Source organism: Leiobunum rupestre, chromosome 4 (assembly GCF_980474605.1).
Source record: "Leiobunum rupestre chromosome 4, qqLeiRupe1.1.hap1, whole genome shotgun sequence".
In the NCBI taxonomy this organism is placed as follows: Eukaryota; Metazoa; Arthropoda; class Arachnida; order Opiliones; family Sclerosomatidae; genus Leiobunum; species Leiobunum rupestre.
The window spans coordinates 39,720,322-39,739,329 of record NC_143387.1 but is presented as its reverse complement, the minus strand read 5'-3'; the positions used below and the strand labels follow the sequence as shown (position 1 = coordinate 39,739,329).

General features: G+C 38.8%; 2 protein-coding genes across 2 annotated transcripts; both read left to right on the top strand.

Annotated features, from left to right (window-relative positions):
- The first annotated feature begins 10,548 nt into the window (after positions 1-10,548).
- Positions 10,549-11,873, top strand: LOC149947752 (chitin deacetylase 8-like). The gene is made up of 2 exons (XM_090171716.1): positions 10,549-10,947; positions 11,029-11,873. Exons 1-2 carry the CDS (start codon positions 10,607-10,609, stop codon positions 11,807-11,809), a joined length of 1,122 nt encoding a protein of 373 aa, XP_090027842.1. The 5' UTR covers positions 10,549-10,606; the 3' UTR covers positions 11,810-11,873.
- Positions 11,874-17,153: 5,280 nt separating this feature from the next.
- Positions 17,154-18,645, top strand: LOC149947751 (chitin deacetylase 8-like). The gene is made up of 2 exons (XM_090172286.1): positions 17,154-17,546; positions 17,659-18,645. Exons 1-2 carry the CDS (start codon positions 17,191-17,193, stop codon positions 18,497-18,499), a joined length of 1,197 nt encoding a protein of 398 aa, XP_090028412.1. The 5' UTR covers positions 17,154-17,190; the 3' UTR covers positions 18,500-18,645.
- The last annotated feature ends 363 nt before the right edge of the window (positions 18,646-19,008 follow it).

Genomic DNA, 19,008 nt, shown 5'->3' with positions numbered 1-19,008 from the left:
ACTCATTAACGTGGCGCTACCTATCGCGCAAGTGCCAAATTAAGTGAGCATGGGAAACCGTATTGCAGCCAATGAAAGTTAAGATTAAAAATAACAAGGTCAGAGCCATAAAAATTTTATCAGTGACCTTTAAATTTAATCCACAAATCAACGGAATAGAAACGGAACAAAGCGGTCGCAACCACACTGCATTCACTCATTTACATTTTGTTTTAAATTTTCAACGCCTTCAAATTTGAATACTCAAATCTAAGTGAACTCCTGGTATAAATTCTAGCGTTAAATGAATCGGTATATCAAGTTGAATACCAATAATTATTAAAATATACTTAGTCCAAAGATAAATGGCATGTTGACTCTTCCAACTTGCGTAATTTGGATGTTTTTCTATTAATAACCACAAGCGGAAACTGAACAGAAGGATAATGATTTCGTACTAGTTCACGATGCCGCTCAGGTGTTTATAAAACATTTATAACATTGGATTCCTATTTTTTATTGGCTTTGGGTATTAATCTAAATAGTTCACCATGAGATAAGTAGCTTCGGGGAGTGGAAAAATATTTTTACTTGAGGAAAGATAATACAGGCCTAGTCAATATATATTGTGACGTTTACAGTCGCATTTCTTAAAGTGATTCTTAGCTCTAGTATTTCTTTCGAACATCTCAAAGGGTTCCAATATTGACCGCTGCTTCCTATGCATTTATTGATTACCTTCGCAATAAACCACTAAGCAGCTCCAAACAATTCCAAAAGTCGTAGGACCCAGGGGGCGACAAAAATACTAAGTAAGGTTTTTAGATCGTATTTGAATTTTTAGTTTTTTACAATTATAATACATTGTTATTTTTTTTTATCAAAGGTGCAATGCGATCTAGCATTTTAAACGATTTGTATTTGCTACGAAATAATTTTATTGACTCTTTTTTTTTCTTCGGAATGTTGTGTTTGTCGCTATTTTTGAAGTGACAATGAAGTGCTAAATTTCGTGAACAGGAAGTGGAAGAACGAAGAAGGCTTGTATTGTATTATATAATACGGCAAGAATAACTTTTAGCGCAATAATGCTGTTAATGGAAATGGTAGATTGAAAAAACGTGTTCGTAATGGACAGGGTTATTCAGAAAGCGTAAGAGATTTTCATTTATGGTAAAAGTAATTCTTAGGTTGTTAATGTTATTTTTAGCGCACATTTTATTTGAAAGGAGCGGATTATTGAATAATTGTCAAAAAATTTACTTTGCTAGACGAGACAGTGGCGTAACCAGAAATTCGTCAAGGAGGGGATGTTCAAATTCGAGGGGGGAGTAAAAATTAAGTGCAGTCAAAGCCACACTCAAGGGGAGAAGTGGACACGGAAACCCTCCCCCCTTCCTTGTCACCGCCACTGCTGCCAGATCTACTTAACACATCTGCGACATCTGGTAGGCTAATACCCTTTTCACCACCTTAGGCCCAAGTCATCGAGTGACTTTTAATGCCTTTAAACAGTTGGCCGGGTTACAATGCGTAGGAGGGTGGTGGCAAGCCCTTCAAGTCTTAGTTAATAATTCAAAATAACGATAGAAAAGGGTGCCGATTTTTCTGTGGAAAAACCGCGCTTTCAGGGAAACGTTTATCGGCCGGCTAAAAGAAGATAGAAGTGTTGTCAGATTCAGATTATTTTATATAAAAGACGCCGAAAATGGCGGGCTTTCGTTTTCCCGCCAAATGCTCAAGTGATAAGCAAATATTTGGCAACGTAGTATCGACTAGGACTATTTACATTTTAGGTAAAGCTATAGGCTTCGTGCGTAGTTTAAATTTTGGTCATAAGTATCGCCGCCTACCGACCGAGTTTTAAATTGAATATATGAAAGATGTCTGCTCGGGTGGGGTGCATTTGGCCGACTCCTCATTTGGCCGACTCCTCATTTGGCCGACTCCTCATTTGGCCGACTCCTCATTTGGCCGACTCCTCATTTGGCCGACTCCTCATTTGACCGACTTTTCATTTGGCCGACTGCTCATATGTCCGAATGCCCATTTGGCCGACAACTCATTTGGTCAACTTTTCGGTCGGCCAAATGAGCAGACCATATGGCCGGCTACTCTTTTAGCTGAAATTGTGGTCGGCCAAATGAGCAGCCCATTTGACCGACTGCTCATTTGTCCGACTGCTCATTTGTCCGACTGCTCATTTGTCCGACTGCTCATTTGTCCGACTACTCATTTGACCGACTGCTCGTTTGGCCGACTGCTCGTTTGGCCGTCTACTCATTTGACCAACTGCTCATTTTAACGACTGCTCTTTTCAACGTCTGCTCATTTCACCGACTCTTATACTATAGCCTGTCATTCTCTATGTCTTTAGTGTTAGGTTGACTTATAGAACGGGCAATGTATTCTAAGTATTGGCGCCTGACGGCGCCGCGCACTCACTTCGCTCGAGCGCTGGGGGGCTGGACCGGCGCCCCACCAGCCCCGTTCTTTATAACCAAGCTGGGCCTTCTAGAGTACAGTACCTAGCCAAACGCACCTAGTATCGTCCAAAGGCCAAATGAGCAGTCGGCGAAATGAGTAGTCGGCCAACCGAGCAGTCGGCCAAACGAGCAGTCAGCCAAACGAGCAGTCGGCCAAACGATCAGTCGGCCAAATGAGCAGTCGGCCAAATGAGCAGTCGGCGTAACGTGAATTTTGTGGTCGGCCAAACGAAACTCTCCCGTCTGCTCGTTCATAATTCTCTCTGCATAACAGCTGAAAGTTCAACCAGAAAAACTAGAAATTCAAAAGGTGTTTGGTATTTCTTCACATATTTAGTTTACGGATATTAAGGCAGATGGCGGTATATTTCCTAAGCTCGAAGCCTATTTATTAAAAGAGACTTAAAGGGCCCCCCGGTGTTTGAAAAATTCACCCAGAAAATCAGGTAGCAGACGACGTGTCGTAGCTTTCCCTGTGTCCGCGATTCGCGCGGGAAACTGACGAATTTCAAACGCCTATTGTCTTTTTGCAAATGTTAGTAATTTTTCAGTTGTGGTCAATTTTGTGCGTTTAGTTACTTTTCGTAAATTTGGTGTGTTTTTAACTTTTGGGCAATTGATCTTTCTATAAAGTAACTTGGCTTTCTTGATTTAATGTTTCTTTTACGGCACTGTCTCTTGCTTTGACAAGGCTACGAGTGCGGGATGGAGTCACCAGGAATTTTGGATTTTATAGAGCGCGTGCTACGATTGTACTAATAAACCTCTGGTTTGTGACGTAACAGAAACATTTCATATCTCTGTTTTTGTTTAATTTCTTTTATTGAAACATCAATTTAGACTTTTTTTACTTTTGGTGATTTTATTGCGGTTTTTACTTTTGGCTTATTTTGGTCGGTTTTTCACTGTTGGTCAGATAAGGATTTTTCCCTTTTGGTAAGTTTTTTGTGTTTTTTCCTTTTGGTCAATTTTTGTGTAATAGGCCCTTCAATAAAAAATCTTCAAGGAAATCGCCAAGAAGTAATATTGCCGAAAGCCAGGACCTTCAAGTTACTGTTTATTTGGTGCTTGTTGAAATAATTCAAACTTTTTACTTGTAAGCTAATATGTCAAAAAAAGTCACCTAGTTAAAAGGAAACACTTGTTGCGTACCGTACAGGTGAAAAGTTTTCTTTATTTCAACAAGCACCAAATAAACAGTAACTCGCAGGTCCTGGATCTCGGATATATTACTTCTTGGCGATTTCCTTGAAGATTTTTTATTGAAGGGCGTATTATTTTCATTTTCAATAAACAAATGTTTGCCTGCTCAGTGAGAAACCTTTGCTAGCAATGCAACTGATGGGTATTAATCTCTAGCCATGGAGGCATATAGGCGCTGTTTGTCGAGGTTTTTCCATCACGTTGGGTTTCATCCAGATGCTGCAATTACTTTCAAACGTATATTTATCGAGGGAAAGTGACCTTCTGTTCGTTACTTGATCTTATCGTAAAGTTTTCGAACACCTTCGCCTAACGTGAAGGTGGAACGACGAGAAGAATTTTAGCGGCCTTCTAGATAAGGCAAACAAATATATTTAATATTTTGTTAAATTACACGTAAAGGTAGAAAAGTCCATAATAAAAAGGGGGCAAAAAAGCTAAACACTAACCAAATTATAGTAATGATGAAACTTACGAAATACTCGAGCCAATAGCTCTTCGAGAATAAAATTAAAACGCGAAACTCGGACCAAATAGATCTTCGAGACAAAAACAAATTAAAATGGAATTAAAATAGCCAGAATTTCCAGCGGTAGACCGGTTTCGCCCTATTTGGAGCTCATCAGTACCGCACAGGGAATCTGGCTTGCGACTAACAGTAACTTAACCGAAAAGAGAAGCTAACCCTGTAAACATAAAAATTTCATAACGTAGCAACGGAAATCCAAATAGAGGATATGTAACATAATTGCTCATAAGTATGCCACTGTACCTTTATTCCATTCAAAAGTCTTCACTAACGGTTTGTTTCACCACGAACCAGTGAAAAGGTGGACTACGTTAGATTTTAACCTTTTTATTCATCCTAGTAACTTTGGGAGTCACACTAGTCACACTATGACTATTGGCTACTAACATATTTATTGAAGCCAATGGAAAACCTCTAAATTGATAATGAATTTTTTGCGTCGGAATTTTAGTCAGCCCAATGCAGCTTTATTTAAATTTATAAACTCGCTAGGTTTGTGCGGATGAAGTTAAATAATGAGTAGTTTAGAAAAAGAAAAGGTTGGGGAAAATTACCAATACGGTTCGGTTCAGAGATCACTTTCCACCAGCGTTTTTAAAACTCATACCAAGCCTAGAAGAGTTAGGCCTAGGCTCAAAAGAATCTGCCTCAGAAAATTTCAACTAGTTTTTCAATAAACCTGCTTCTTTTATTTGACAATGCAATTTTATTTTAGAACCTGAGTCTCCGAAAACTTTATTAATTGCATTAACAGCACTTGACAGTATATTACAGCAGAAATAAAACCCGCCAAAAACCCAATTCAAAATAAGCATATAAATAAAAAAAATACATATATATATAATACGATAAGAGCGAAGGAAACCGATTAATTATTATTCAAACGACGCCAAGCGTCCTTGGCCTTCTTCCACAACCCAAGAATCCATTAGACCTGATGTACATCCGAACCGGCATTACCGAAGCCTACAAGCACCTCTGTAGGGAGGTGCTTGTGATCCATCAGCCATTCCGAAACTCCCGGATGGTTCTCCAAAGCTGGACACGTCAAAAGGATGTGACTTAGGTCTTCGACCTCATGGTTACAGAGTTTGCATGCTGGCAAGTCACCGAAAAGTTGGGCCTGTCGATGACCAGTCAACAAACCATCACAACGGGCATCAAAAAGTAGGCCACTCTGCCACGATCCGTCGTAGAAGGGCAAAGGCTACGCTTCTCTCTTATTTCAGCCTTCCACAGTTTGCTTGCAGATTCCCGCACGTCCCTTGTTACAATACTTTCCAATTGATGTTCGTTCGTAGCCTCACTCCTTTTAGTTCCAATTTTGTTAAGATATTCTAGCCGCTGAAAAAAACTGTTCTAACATTTTCTTGTCGCAAGGCTCGAAACACGATACCAGAAAAATGTGGCTTGGCATCAACATCAGCCGACCCAAGTACTTCAATTTGCTGACCGCCTCGCGCTCACGCATAGTGCTCCAACCAAGCTCCCCCTTAATAGCAGCATTCGGAGTACAGGAACCCGCAGACAAAGCACTCCTACCGGCTTCTCTTTGAGCATAGTCCCGCGCTGCAATGGAGGCTTTCGAGAGTGCCATCACCTCATTTGCATACGTAAGGAAGGGAACCGCCACCGATTTCCACAAAGTGCGCCCGACAGAGTAGTTGTTGTACGAATTTTTCGCCAAATTCTTCACTGCCCAACGGAGACTCGTCACCTAAGACACCAACTTCCGTTCGTAGGCTTCCGAAAAACCATTTCCATTTTAAGAAAAAATAATTCCAAGGTACGTGTACTCTGTAGCGACCTCAATTTTAGCTCCATGCAAAGTGAACGTATCGCTTCCACCCTCAGAACCAAAGATCAAAACCTTAGACTTATCACTCCCAAAGCGCAATCCACACTCTTCCGCAAAAGAGGTGCAAGTATTCAACAACTCCTGAAGGCCTCCCGCTGAATCCGCCAATAAGAGAACATCATCCGCTAAGAGCAAGCAACTCAAACGACGTCCAGATTCCCCGTTCACAAAATCACCATGAGAGGACCACTCCAGGCGATCGGCCAATCCATTCATGTAAATAACAAACAGTAGGGGGACAACGGCAACCCTGCCGAAGGCCGACAGAAGTCTTCATAGGAGCGGTGGTAACTCCTTGCGCTTTATAGACACAACTACTTCCTGCATACAAGCGCTCAATACTGTCTATCGTAGCAGAATCAACTCAAATGTTCTTCAAGGCCATCCAAAATTGGGGTAACCTAACACTATCATAGGCCTTCTGTAGATCCAGGAAACCGCAATAAAGCGGGCTCTCTTTAGTTGGTAAAGTTCAATAAGTTGTGTTAACACGAACAAATTATCAGCAATTCGTCGACCATGTCGAAAACCATATTGCGCCTCGTTTAAAAACCATTCAACTCCATTCCTTCCACAAAATTGTGTACACCTTATACATAATAGAAGTACCGGCTATCGGCCTATAAGAATCCAACTCATCTTCGGGCTTTCCTTTTACCTTGTGAATCAAGCTGACTCGACACTCCTTCCAACTACCAGGAATATCGCCAGACTTTCGGGTTTCATTACAGATGGACAACAGACATTGAAGGGCTGAAGAACCAAGAGCCAGAACTAGTTCCCCGAAGAGGTCATCCATCTCAGCTGCTTTACGCCGTTTTAATTTTTTAATAACGGCTAAAAACTCCGGTAGTAAGAAGGGTTCATTGAGGCTTTCGGCTGGAGTTACAGTTGGAACTTTCGAAAAAGATTTAGGATTTTGACGAAATCCATATCGATATCACGAATTCGGGTATGAAATCACAAAATCCGGTACGAAATCACAAAATTTATTACGTATTTAAGAAATCTGAAAGTAAATAATCCCCCCACTTGTTTTTCTTTAGCGATAAATTTCAAAATTCTACGAATTGATAAGACAGAAATAGAAATGGCCTTGAACTAATATTAGTACTGTGAGAGCTACATGAACAGCTGTCCGTTTAGCAAAGGGTTACGTTTTTTTGGCCAAAAACGCTGTTTATCCAAAGGGAATTAAGGGGAACAGTCCATTTCGTGTCAGGGGAGATGTGGAACGTGACGATTGACCGCGAAATTCCATAGATAGTATCATAAGTAACAACTCATTCTGGGATGAGTTTGTATGTACTCTCCCCACTGGTTTAGGGCTTTTCCGGCACTGTTCTTCGGTTTCCCGTTGCCAAAAAAACTTGTAATGAGTGTAGGGAGCTGTTGGCTAGCGTGGCGTGAAGGGCTTGCCACCACCCTCCTACGAAATTTAACCAGACCACTTGATTTACAGACATTAAAGGTCGCTAGGTGACTTGAGCCTAATGTGGTGTCTAGCTAATTATTATTATTAAGTTATGAAGCGGGTTCCTTATTTACACCACTGCAATTACTATGGTTTATATCCTAATTATCTGACCAAACCTTTTTTCGACACTGACACACTGTCCGACTTGGACTTACAACCGAACTTTATAGTATATAATCTCTTTTTTCTATTTTGTTTCGCCTTGGGCATATTTTAGACGCTAGGGGGCTCTATGCTGAATTAAACCTTGATTGCGCAATAACTCTGAAAACAATTTCGGTGATCAATTTTCCTAATTGTCATATTTATTGGAATTATGTTACTTATGATAATATACGATGATTAGCAACCCGACAGATTTATTTTCCGATGTTATTATGACTATCATCTGTTGAAGTATTTATAAATATGATGTGGTGGGCTGTGCTTGTTCTTCGTTTTTGGAGACTCTGGCTTGAAAAATCAAAATTTTACAACGTTAATGACAGTTTCATACATTCTAATTGCTACACGTGCATTGAAAATAATACTCATAGTCTCGTTGCACAGTATTTGACGGAGAATGGCTGTCGTTACTTTTTTGGCCTCATTTAACCGGATATTAGCCGTGCGAAAGGTTATTTAGAGCAGCTAGAAGCATGAGCTCGGTGTTTTCTACGATAACCAACTTTTCATTGGACGTACAAGCTCAGTTGGCTTGTGAAAAGATTTTCAAATACCTAAAGCAAGAAGGATGACAACCGTTTTTTTCAACAAGGCTGTAAAAGTTTAGCAATACCAACGATTGTTGAAATATCACATGCTATAAAGTCATGGAGAGCAGATGCTATTGAAACCATTTCTTCGTTAGAGATGGATAACGCAGTTCAAACATCTGATTTAGAACTAATTAGGAGCCTTCTGTCTAATTCTAAATAAACATATGTTAAAAGAAATACTAAGAAAAACCTTTTGGAAACCGTAGATTACGATGACGACGATGAAGATGTTTCTAATGATGAAAGTGTGATCAAAATCCATACGGAGGTTGAGGACCATACTGGCATAGCGGAAGATTTAGAAACTGTGTCTTTAACACTTTATCGAAAAAATATTTTAAAATTAAAGTTATTCGGGCCAATATGCTAAAGTTAGAGACTCAAAAAACATCGAGGTTCTTGAAATTGATACCAAGTTGAAGCTGATCACCCATCGAAAACCATAGGACCCTTAGAAGTTAAGTCTTGTTATAACTTTAGTCATGGTTATTGTAATATGAACATCTATATTTGCACAGTTTCGCAAGACGAGTACCACAACATGAAAATGATTTTCTGTAAAGATATTTCTAGTAATATTCTAAAGCTTCTGAAATGAATAATTTTTCTTTCAATGGATCGTTATTTTTCAATTAGTGGTGCTATTATATTTAACTCAAATTTAAAAAAATAGAAATAAGTCAAATATATTGGGTTTTAATAAACATTCAGAGTGCCCTAAATTTTGACTTTTGATATTGGGTTTTATATTAACCAAAGAAAATAATCCGTTGTCAAAATTCGCCGTTCAGTACGTACACCCGAGCGTAAATCTAAATCCAATAATTACAAAAAAAAAATAATTTCAGTAATTCGAAATCTTGTTCGGAAAACTCGTAAAGTGTAGAGTTCGCAAGTTCTCTCAACACTGGCTCGCGTGGCATGAAAGAAGGAAGCCACCTGGGATAAAGCCATTAAAAGTCGCTAGATGACTGGGTGGTGCCTTGGTTAATAGCATATCTTATTATTATTGTTATTATATCCCCCGGCATTATTTTTTTCTTCCGAAACGTACTTTGAAAAATGTTATTTCAAGCAAATAACATAATGGATATAATATATACTGTAAAATATTCTTGATACTTTTTAGTCAAAACGCGGGAAAACTATAGATCCTTCCCGTTTCACTTAAGGTTTAAACTGTTGTACTTATTTTATACCATAGTCTTACTATTATTATTAAACATTTACTCGTTACCCGCTTTTTTTTATTCCACGTCATCCAGGAGCGGATCCAGGCCATCAAGTAAGGAGGGGCGATCATGGGAATTCAAAAGTCATCTGCTATTTCTTCACAAATTTAGTTGGCAGGTATTAAAGTATGGGGAGCGTGAAAATGTAACGTGGAGCTCTCATTTTCGTTTGCTTAAACAAAGTACTTTCTACAACTAGAAAGTCTAGTGTACTCTAGTCTCTTTAAATATATTTCAATAACTTCAAATGTTTTTTATGTTTTTTCAAGTATTCTAAGGGGGGGCGATCACCCCCATCGCCCCCCTATGGATCCGCCCCTGACGTCATCGCGTTATCATGTACACTTCTGTTATAGCCAACTTGTCTATAGACAATTGACATAATTCGCGGGAAATTTGCAATAACTTCTTAAGTAGGTAATGACGATCTTCACGGCCTTTTATTGCGCAGTTATTAAACAATAATTATAGCCACTCTTTTATGCAGATTAGTCGCGTATATTATCCGTCGCGTTATCTCAACAAGCGGCGGATACTTAGTTGTATTATTTTCTGAGAGGTTTATTTCGTTTCCTGGAAACTTGATGGCAGGGATTTCACCCTTACGAAATCCTTTTTATTTTTTCGGGGAAATAAAACGCCTTTTCGTGATTTATTCATTATAAAATCTCGTCTCAACCGTTTTCTTCTAATCTCGTTTCGATTCCGCAGATCCAATTCCAAAAACGCCACTATCTGACTTTGGTCGAAAATATTTTGTACAAATGCGGTAAAAATATTGGCGAATCACCGAAAGATATTATTCTTTAGATAAGAAGAATGGATGTGTGTACAATAACGGGAAATTGGAGGCAACCGCCTGTTGTTTTTTATTGGGCATATTTCGAAATATCACTTTGTACGTTTATTAGCCCGCCTTAATTCTTTTAGTCTTTTACCAAGATTTCTGATAAAATAGTTTCCACCTAAGATTGTAAAATTGAGAATTCCGAGGCAATAGTTGATCCCCTCCCTCCTTTCCATCCCACGGTTATATAAAGAGCAACTAGGCACGTTCGAAGCACTTTCAAGTCACCATTTCACCATGAAGGTTTTAATTATTTTATCCTTTTTCGGATTATTGTCAGGGGTACGTCTAGAATGTACTCGCGACAATTGCGCGTCAAACTGCGGCTGTTTCACTAGTGATCCTCCGAATGGACTGCAAGTTAAAGACACCCCGCAGCTGGTTACTCTGACCTTCGACGACGGCGTTAACGTCGTTAACTACCCGACGTACAAAAACTTGTTGATGACCGGCAGAGTGAACAAAGCCAACAACTGTCCCATTAAGGCGACCTTCTACGTTACTCACGACTACACCAATTACCACTACGTGAACCAACTGTATCGATACGGCAGTGAAGTGGCGGTACATTCCATCAGGTAAGAGGGCAAATCTCCAGAACTCTATGTTTTTGCGACCTACGTACGAATTTAACAGTCGTCCATCGTTTCTCTTAATAGTCACATATCCAAAACCGAACACTGGAAGAAGGCCGACGCCACAGAATGGAAGCAGGAATTGGATGGAATGCGCACTATTCTTACCAACCTGGCTCTGATCCCGAAAGACGAGATTCGCGGGTCAAGAGCCCCCTTCTTGCAAACGGCTGGCAACGTGACTTTCAGGGTGCTAAAGGAGAACGGTTTCACTTACGACTCCTCAATGCCATCCAGAGTGTACACCAACCCTCCGATATGGCCGTACACTTTGGACCACGGATACGCTCAAGATTGCCAAATCGCGCCTTGCCCTAACGAGAAATTCCCCGGTTTGTGGCTAGTCCCGATGGTCAACTGGGAACTGGATGGATTTCCCTGCGCCATGCTCGACGCCTGCGTTCCCCCTCCCGAAACGGTTGAGTCTACGTTCGAATACATGAAGGCTAACTTCTTGCGTCATTACGAGTCGAACAAAGCTCCTTTCCCGGTCTACCTTCACCAGGCGTGGCTACAAAACGAAGAGAGACAGACGGCCTATTTCAAGTTTGTCGACTGGCTGCTGGAGAAAGACGACGTGTTCCTGGTCACGACGAACGAAGTCGTCGAGTACATGAAGAACCCCGTCTCCCTGTCCGAATATAAAAAGACGCCTTGTCAAGAGTTGCCTTTGCCCCAGAAATGCAAATTTCCGGGACGTACTTGTTACTACGAGAAAGTCGCCCCGGGAGGTTCTCGATACATGGTTTCTTGCGGAAGTTGCCCGACCTCATTCCCATGGACGGGAAACGCGGAAGGCCGATAAATTGGACACGAAACTATACACAACCATATTATGTACAAATAAAATCACGCGCTTTACCTTCAAATGTTATCTTTATTAAATCGATATGAATACCTTCTAGTGTTAAAGCATATCTCAAAATTGTCCTCTACTATAGCTTTAAGGATGATAAAATTAGTGAATAAGTAGATTTAATTTAATTTAGTTTTTCACTCGAAGATCTATTTGGTCCGAGTTTCGCGTCATTTTGTTTGCTCGAAGACCTGTCGGTACGAGCTATTTGTAAGTTTTTAAATTTCTTAAAATTTGTTTAGGGCTTAGTTTTTTTATCCCTTTTCATATTGGGATAATCTACTTGATCGTTAATTTTTTCATCCTTTGCATTGCAGTCCATAGCCTTGGTTCCTTTTAACGTTACATATAGCTTTAAGGCCCTATTTTCCCGATCGCTTGTAGCTGATACCCTTTTTGAGTTTCTTTAACCACCACTACCCACCGTGAAAATGGGACTTCAATCAGTTAAACGTGAGAATAGATCCATTTGGGAACTAATACGAAGAAGCCAACAAATTAGGAGAAGGTTGGATCATTATTTAAAAGGTTAAATTAACTACTTTTGGTTGCATTAAGACATTTTAAGTGAGATTTCTGGGCGGGACCCTTCAACCCGCGTACACACTATTGTCATATTTTAATTTCATGCCAATTGATACAGGCCCCATCTAGCTAATTCGCGTTTCGCTACCTTATTTCCAAAACCAGGTAACTCAAATAATTATTTTTCGATAAAATTCCTCTTTGGTTTATTAAGTTAATGTACAAGATGATTGGAATGTCACGGATTGGAATGTCCGTGATATCTTTAAATGGAGATCACTAACAGAAAATTTAATTTCGATTATTTTTCTGCCTCCGTTACCGTCTGTAAGTAACCAAAATATTATCGAGCCTAGATTATAACGATCATTATATCTATGATAAATTTAAAATATAATAGTAGTAGTGTGAAGTATGCACTATATTTCGAATCAATCGTACACTGACTCTGCTCTACGAATTGTTTTGCCGCAACATTCGGGACCCCTGGGAAAAGTTACGAACTGGGCCCCATATCCACTAGCCACCCAAGTCAAATTTAAAAATTATTTTACATCTATTTTTAATTGTCGATTTATTGATTTGAAGCTTTTACAAAACATGTTAAAAATAATAATAATAATATACCATTGATAACAAATGATCATATTAGAGTCAGACTGCCTTCACTCTTCAATATGCCATTTTCCACGTGCATTAGTGGTACCCAGTTCAAAAGCTGCTGCCCCATTGCACTACGATGCTGCTTTTTGGTAAGTAATTAATGTTCCCCTGTGCAAATAGTTTTTTTAGTTTACATAGAGCTCATAAGCTGCTAGATTTTCGTTTACTAAGTAAGCAATAAATTACAAAGCGCCTACTACGTGGTCCTATGTAAATTGAAAGGCTAAGAGCCCGGAGATTTAATTTCCGAGTAGGAAATAAATACTCAACGATTTATTATAAAAGAAAAACTTATTTCTAACACTATTTATGCTATGTTTTATATGAAATCTATAAACCAAGGATAATAATAATAATAATAATAATAATCATTAATCAGCTAGGCCTAAGTCATCGAGCGACTTTTAAAGCCTTTTTAATTCCGGTGGCCGGGTTACAATGCGTAGGAGGGTGGTGGCAAGCCCTTCATGCCACGCGAGCCAACAGCTCAATACACTAACTATTACCGTTAACCTCAACAAGTTTTTATGGAAGTGGAAACTGAAGATCTCAAATTTGGACTCTAATTTCGTTATCCGTTATTGGTTCTTCGCCCTATTCAAACCACTTTTCCACACAATCCCATTGGGATTTTTGTCGACTATTGTCACCTGAAACACGGCCACCGCCTTATTGGACACAACTATTCAACCGTTAGGGCTAACATGGTGAATGAGACATCAAAGTGCAGGATAATGTAGACCTTCCATTCCCAGTCCTCATTTTGACAATCGGATGCCCCCCAGTGGGTTATTTTCACATTTTATTGCTTTTTTGGCCAATTTTGTCTTGAAATCTACAGTACATAGATGTCTTAAATTAACTTCGATTTGATTGGAAATTACATTTTTAGGGCCTCGTCAATTCCAAACTACATTTATAATTGCATCAATAAATTTTAAATTTTAAATAAAGGTTTTTGCCAATTCATTGTACCCTACAGCCCGCGTTCGTTATACTGTGATATTTGAATTTAGTACCAAATAACATTAAGACCACGCGCGTTCTATCTCAAAGTATTTGACGAACCTACCAAAAAAAATATCAACAATGAGATCCTTCGCTCCGTCGGGGATAAAAAGGGAAATGAATCTGATACATCACTGGTAGGTAATATCCTACCCTAGATGTCACTGTATCAGGTTTTAGCACTTTTGAGCAAAATGGGGGAAAATGAACCAAAATGGCAAAAATTGGAAAAATGTGAGAGAAAATTTGAAATAGTACAAACATTGAAAAAAATATTTCGAAATTGTTTGATATAAATTATTTTTTCAAAATTGATTATAATTGATTAAAATAGATTATTTGTGAAATATCGGAATAATATATAGATAAATTGGTGTATTTGAAAAATAAAATAATTTTTATCAATTTGGTCAACAATGATTAAAATTCGGATTATTTTTTTTCAAATTTTGGTCAAGTTTGACCAAATTGATCAAAATAAATATATTTTTCAAAAAACACAATTTATCTGTATATGAATTTAATTTTACACAACTTATAAATTTCAATTATTTTTTTTAATTTTGATCGAAACTACTGCTTTTGATCAAACTGGTACAAATTTATTAATTTTTTTCAATTTTGAAAAATTTAGTCATATTTTATAAATTTTTTAATTTAAATATTTGCCTATTTTGATCTATTAATTCTAATTTTGATCATTCTTGACCAAATTGACCAAAATAATTATTTTTTTTTAAATCAACCAATTTATCTATATATTTTTCCGATATTTCACAAATAATCTAATTCAATCAATTCCTATCGTTATTGATCAAATTTACTGCTTTTGATAAAAAAAATTAAAATTTATTAATTTTTCCATTTTGAAAAAATAATTTATTTAAAAAAATTTCGAAATATTTTTTCATTGTTTGAATTTTTTTCTCAAATTTTTCCGATTTTAGCCATTTTGGTTAATTTTCACCCATTTTGTTCACATTGATTGAAAGTTGATCAATTTTTATTTTGTTCTTCACTTTTGTATCTATTTTTTCTATTTTTGACATTTTTTAAATTTTGAAATTTGTTAAAAATTTTCACATATCTATATCTACCTATATACATGTTTATATATATTAATTAATTCAGGATATTTTTCTCAAATGTGGACCCCCTATATATATATATATATATATATAGGGGGTCCACAATTGAGAAAAATCTCCTGGTGCCGCACCTTACGCCACGACCCCTTACGCGGTATAACCAGGGTACCTGAATTAATGGGATTAGCTGATCAGATATATATTTTCATTATATTATATAATTATATTAAAATTTGCCCAGTGGCGGATCTTGATTTTGTGGGGCCCCAGGCGCACTCTGATCTCGAGTATGAACTTCATCAAAAGCGGGGGCCTCAAAAACGTTGGGTGCTTCATCCCATGAAGCACCCAACGATTTTGAGGCCCCCGCTTTTGCTGAGGCCCCAGGCACGCGCCTTATGCGCCTGTGCGGTAATCCGCCACTGAATTTTCCGGTGGTTTAGTATCCATTTTTAGGGGTCTATAGAGTCCTTACCTCGAGCTTTGAAGTGGAAGAGTAAAACCCTTCTTAAATATTTGTTTGGGAGTGGCAACTAACGAAATTTACCCCAAAACGGGATAAATTAACGAGTTGAAGGTGTTAAAGGCTAATTTAAGCAAAAATCAACGCCATTTATTTATTTGTACTTAAAAGTTAGTATAAATCACCTCCAAGACACCTAAAAATTCAAAGACAAAAAATAAATAAATAATAAATTTTTTGGTTCTAATAAAAAAAATGTGTCCATATCGTCCATAGCGCTCCCCTGCATGCCCTCGATGCCCAGGGTTTCGCATACCATAAGGTCCGTTTAATAGTCCGAAAGATAAACTGAGGCAAATCACCGAATAATAAAGCACGCACTAGTATGATTCTAGGTACAATACCATCAGTTTTAGTATTATTTTGAGGGTCACTTTAGGGAGTGACATGACAAAGCGGCGAAATAGAGAAGATACTTGAAAGCTACCTAAATAATAATAATAATCAGCTAGGCACCACCTTAGGACCAAGTCAAAGAGTGATATTTAATACCAGGTGGCTAGTTTACAATTCGCCGGAGTTCAGTGCATGTAAGCCAACAGCTCAATACACTTACTATTACCGTTAACCTCAAAACCTCTTTAACCCCTACATAACGCCAAGTGGCTAAATAGCCCGTCGGAATATATTCTCTACACCGAACGCACTCCGTTGTATCATTTATGTATTCATTTCAAACCATGAATATATATCATTACCCTTTCTACCATCTGGGGCTCAGATGGGCGGAGCCTTTCTGCGCTTTACGTCATCCGTTCAGCCAATCAGGAGACAGGCGTTTGTCGTTGACTCGATCCAAAAAATGGTTCCAGGAATTGCGCGATTTAACCGGTGTAGAAAATGACTGATGATTCTTAGAAAATACCTGTACTTTAACCAAATTATTTAATAATCATAAATAAAGGAATTTATTAATAATATTCTTACCTATTTTCGTTCAATCAAAAAGATGTGTATTAAAATTTTATAAATTAAATTTCGCGCTAAGCCTTGGCACTGAAGCTATAGTCAAGTTTTGAAACGATTCCCTTCGATACAATTTTTGAGTGGCGGCGGGTGACCAACGTCATAATAACTAAGACCCTCCCATCGTAGCGGCTGAGGCCAGAGACTCGCTATTGCAGTTCGATATTCATGGTTGAAATGAATACATTCATGGTAATCATATTTCACACATTTAATAATTGTAACGTAATTTATTTCCACACTTTAAAGAAGCGTTACCATATTTTATGTAATTAATTATCACCAACGCGGAATTAAAAAAAAAAATTCCTGGGACAGTTTGAAAAAAAATACGGCTGATAAGAAAAGCGCATATGGCAAATATGTTTTGGTGAATTAAATGTCTCACGGTGACGCTTACAATTTCAGAGAATTTCACCTACTGGTGTCCGCGTCAATTTCACTTTCATAATCTTATCGCGTTTCAATTGACTGATCGACGCGTTGAATCGTCTTAGCGGCGACTATAAAAAGGAATAACGGTCGCGGTCGGCATCTCCATTTGGGAAACCAGCCAGATGAAGTTCCTCTTAGCGTCTTTCGGGCTCGCGGCTCTGCTCGCTGCCCAAGTCAGCGCGGATCTCTGCACCGACGAGGGGAAATGTAAAGCGCCGTTGTGTAGATGTATGAAAAGCCCGAGTCCAATTGCGGACGTCCAGCAAACTCCCCAGTTCGTCATGTTGACCTTCGATGACGCTATCAACGTCATAAACTACAACCCACTCTACAAAGACCTTTTCACCAAATTAGCCAAGAAAAACCCCGGCGGTTGCAATATCGCCGCTACGTTCTTCGCCAGCCACGAGTACAACAACTACGCCCACGCTCACAATCTCTACAGATATGGGAGTGAAATTGCCATTCATTCAATCAGGTTGGTGTTTAGTTATTTCCCGCCTTTGAATAGTTAAATATTCCGAATATTTAGTATTACGACAATCGGTTTTTCGCGAAGAGTATTACATTCCAATTTTTGTTCCGTTTAGTCACGTTTCCAGTACAGACGCGTGGAAGAAGTTCGAGAAAACCAGATGGCTGGAAGAAGTTTCTGGAATGAGAACGATGATCTCGAAATTCGGCCTGATCCCGGAAAACGATATCCGGGGCTTTAGGTCGCCGTTCCTGCAAACTTCCGGAAATACCACCTTCGAAGCGTTGCACAGCCTAAAAAACATCTACGACTGCTCCATGCCTACCCGAACGCACACCGATCCTCCGCTTTGGCCTTACACTCTGGATTACGGGTACACTCAAGATTGCGTCGTCGAGCCTTGCCCAAAAGCCAAATACCCGGGGATGTGGATCGTACCCATGGTTAGTTTATTCAAGAAGCGAGATGTGGGCGATGGGGAATTTGTCGATGTCCCCTGCGCCATGGCCGACGGTTGCTTGCCTTATCCCGAAACTAAGCAAGATACCTTCAACTACTTCTTGGAGAATTTCGAAAGGCATTATAATTCCACCAGAGCTCCGTTTCCGCTTTTCTTGCACGCTGCCTGGTTGATGCAAGAGCAACGCAAGGAAGGATACCTCGAGTTCATAGACGAAGTTCTCAAGAAACCCGGTGTTTACGTCGTGACCATTCAAGAAGTCCTCGAGTACGTGAAAAATCCCGTCCCGCTCTCCCAATACAAACAGAAGAATTGCGTCACCAAGCCCAGTCAAAGTCTTTGTTCCGCAAAAGCGAATCCCAGTGACAACGAACTAAACGGAAATTTTTGTAATTTCGAGACCACGCCGTTATCCGGACCAAGGATCATGTACACGTGCAGCAAATGTCCCGAAGAATACCCGTGGCTGGGAAATATCGAAGGCAAGAAAAAATAACTCGCCAAAGAAAGAGTTGATCAATTAAAATATACTTCTATGTTGTAAAATATTCCAATTTTAAATGGTTTCTTCGGAATTTGTCGTATTGGGGATTCTTAAAGTACCATTATAAGAAAATAAATAAACTGCGCTTTATCAACGAATTACTTTCGAACGATCGAGGCTGTGTCATTGCTTAGCCTATAAAATGCTAATAGGCCTAATAATATAGATATTTTTAGAATCAAAATACTTCGTAAAATAATTGCGTAAAATTAATGCGTCTAATATTGGAAATCGTTTTTATAAAAATATGGAGTTATAAGCGTTTATATTTGGTTTAGTAATTATTGTACAATTTTTTCCGCCTCTTACTCGCCTTCTTCCGCCAGGAGCTTTTGTCTAAAAACAAGCGTTTTCCACTATGTCATCTTTACTGCCCACGGAGTGCTCTTGACTAGTTTTCGCAAATTCGCACTCCACTGGCAATCTCTGGGCAGATTTGCGTGCTCCACTGGCTACTCGCT